Source organism: Gadus macrocephalus, chromosome 20 (genome assembly GCF_031168955.1).
Source record: "Gadus macrocephalus chromosome 20, ASM3116895v1".
Classification (NCBI taxonomy): Eukaryota; Metazoa; Chordata; class Actinopteri; order Gadiformes; family Gadidae; genus Gadus; species Gadus macrocephalus.
Window position 1 is genome coordinate 10,554,124 of NC_082401.1, and position 1,315 is coordinate 10,555,438.

General features: G+C 51.0%; 1 protein-coding gene across 1 annotated transcript in view; it reads right to left on the reverse strand.

The window, feature by feature from the left end:
• Positions 1-417: 417 nt before the first annotated feature.
• The window catches only part of LOC132448907 (interleukin-1 receptor accessory protein-like 1-A), a gene marked incomplete at its 5' end in the record, with an annotated part of 26,967 nt that continues 26,069 nt past the window's right edge, over positions 418-1,315 (reverse strand). Inside the window, one exon of the mRNA XM_060040460.1 lies at positions 418-470. Within this exon, the coding sequence (XP_059896443.1) occupies positions 418-470 (53 nt within the window). The remainder of the gene's footprint in view (positions 471-1,315) is intronic.

Sequence of the window (1,315 nt, forward strand, 5' to 3'; positions counted from 1 at the left end):
CTCCTCTTTACCTCTCTCTCTCTGTATCTCTCTTTCTCGCTCTATGTCTCTCTCTCTCTCTCTCTCTCCCCCTGGGTATCTGAAAGCCGGCGGCCTGAGCTTAGCGGCGGAGAGAAATCCCCCCTCCTGATACCCTTGCTGACGGTGTCCGTTGTCTCTGGTTGAGGAGGATCTCTCTTGGTTCCATCCCTCCTCAACCCTCTCCTCCGCCAGCCGCTCCTCTCTCCCTCCCTCTCCCTCTCCCCCTCTCTCTGTCTGTCCCTCGCTCTCCCTTCCCCTCCGCACATATTCATGCCTGTCTCCGTAGCGTGGCTTTGACAGCTGTCAGCGAGGCAAACAAACAGAAGGCAGGCCTGTCAGAGTTACTTTGCCAGACCCCGGTCGGTTTTGATTCGGCCCGCCAGAAAAGCCCAGCCGTCAGCAGAAGAGGTCCTGCCGTGGGTAGTGGCTGTTGCTGTGTTCCCCTGGGTCTTTCAAACACATGTAGACACATACCTTTATACCTGTATACCTCGGGTGAAGACAATATACATGCCCGTGTGTGTGTGTGTTTGTTTGTATGTGTGTGTGTGTGTGTGTGTGGGGGGGTGTTTTGGTGAACTTTGGGCGTGTGTGTGTATGTTTTGGTGTGTGTGTGTGTGTGTGTGTGTGTGTGTGTGTGTGTGTGTGTGTGTGTGTGTGTGTGTGTGTGTGTGTGTGTGTGTGTGTGTGTGGTGTGAATGTGTGAATGTGTGTGTTGTATTCTTTTTGAGTGTGTTTTTGTGTATGGGGCGATTATGCATTCAAGAAAGGTGTTGCTGAAGAGGTTAGAGAGAGAGAGAGAGAGAGAGAGAGAGAGAGAGAGAGAGAGAGAGAGAGAGAGAGAGAGAGAGAGAGAGAGAGAGAGAGGTGCAGTCAGACAGGAACACGGCCAGGTGGAGGGGAGACGAGACGAGGATAGTAAATGTAATGAATTGAGAGAAGGTAATCAAGCTTGTTTTCACTTGCCAGCTGTAGAGTCACCCACACTGAGCTCCTCCCTGCTCCACTGGCATCCAATCCTTCCCACTGTCTGTGTGTGTGTATGCGTGTGTGTATGTGTGTGTGTGTGTGGTGTGTGTGTGTGTCTGTGTATTTGTGTGTGAATGTGTGTGTGTGGGTGTGTGTCTCTTTTTAATTTTAGTGTGGGCCTTTCCATGCGCATGTGTGTGGTTGTGTGTGTGCGTGCAGGCACATGTATGTGTATGTAAGTGTTTCTTTCTTTAGCCTGCGAGCAAAATAAGAGAGTGGGAATGAGTGGGAAGAGAAAGAGGCTTTCGGACTGGTTCAGGTAGTG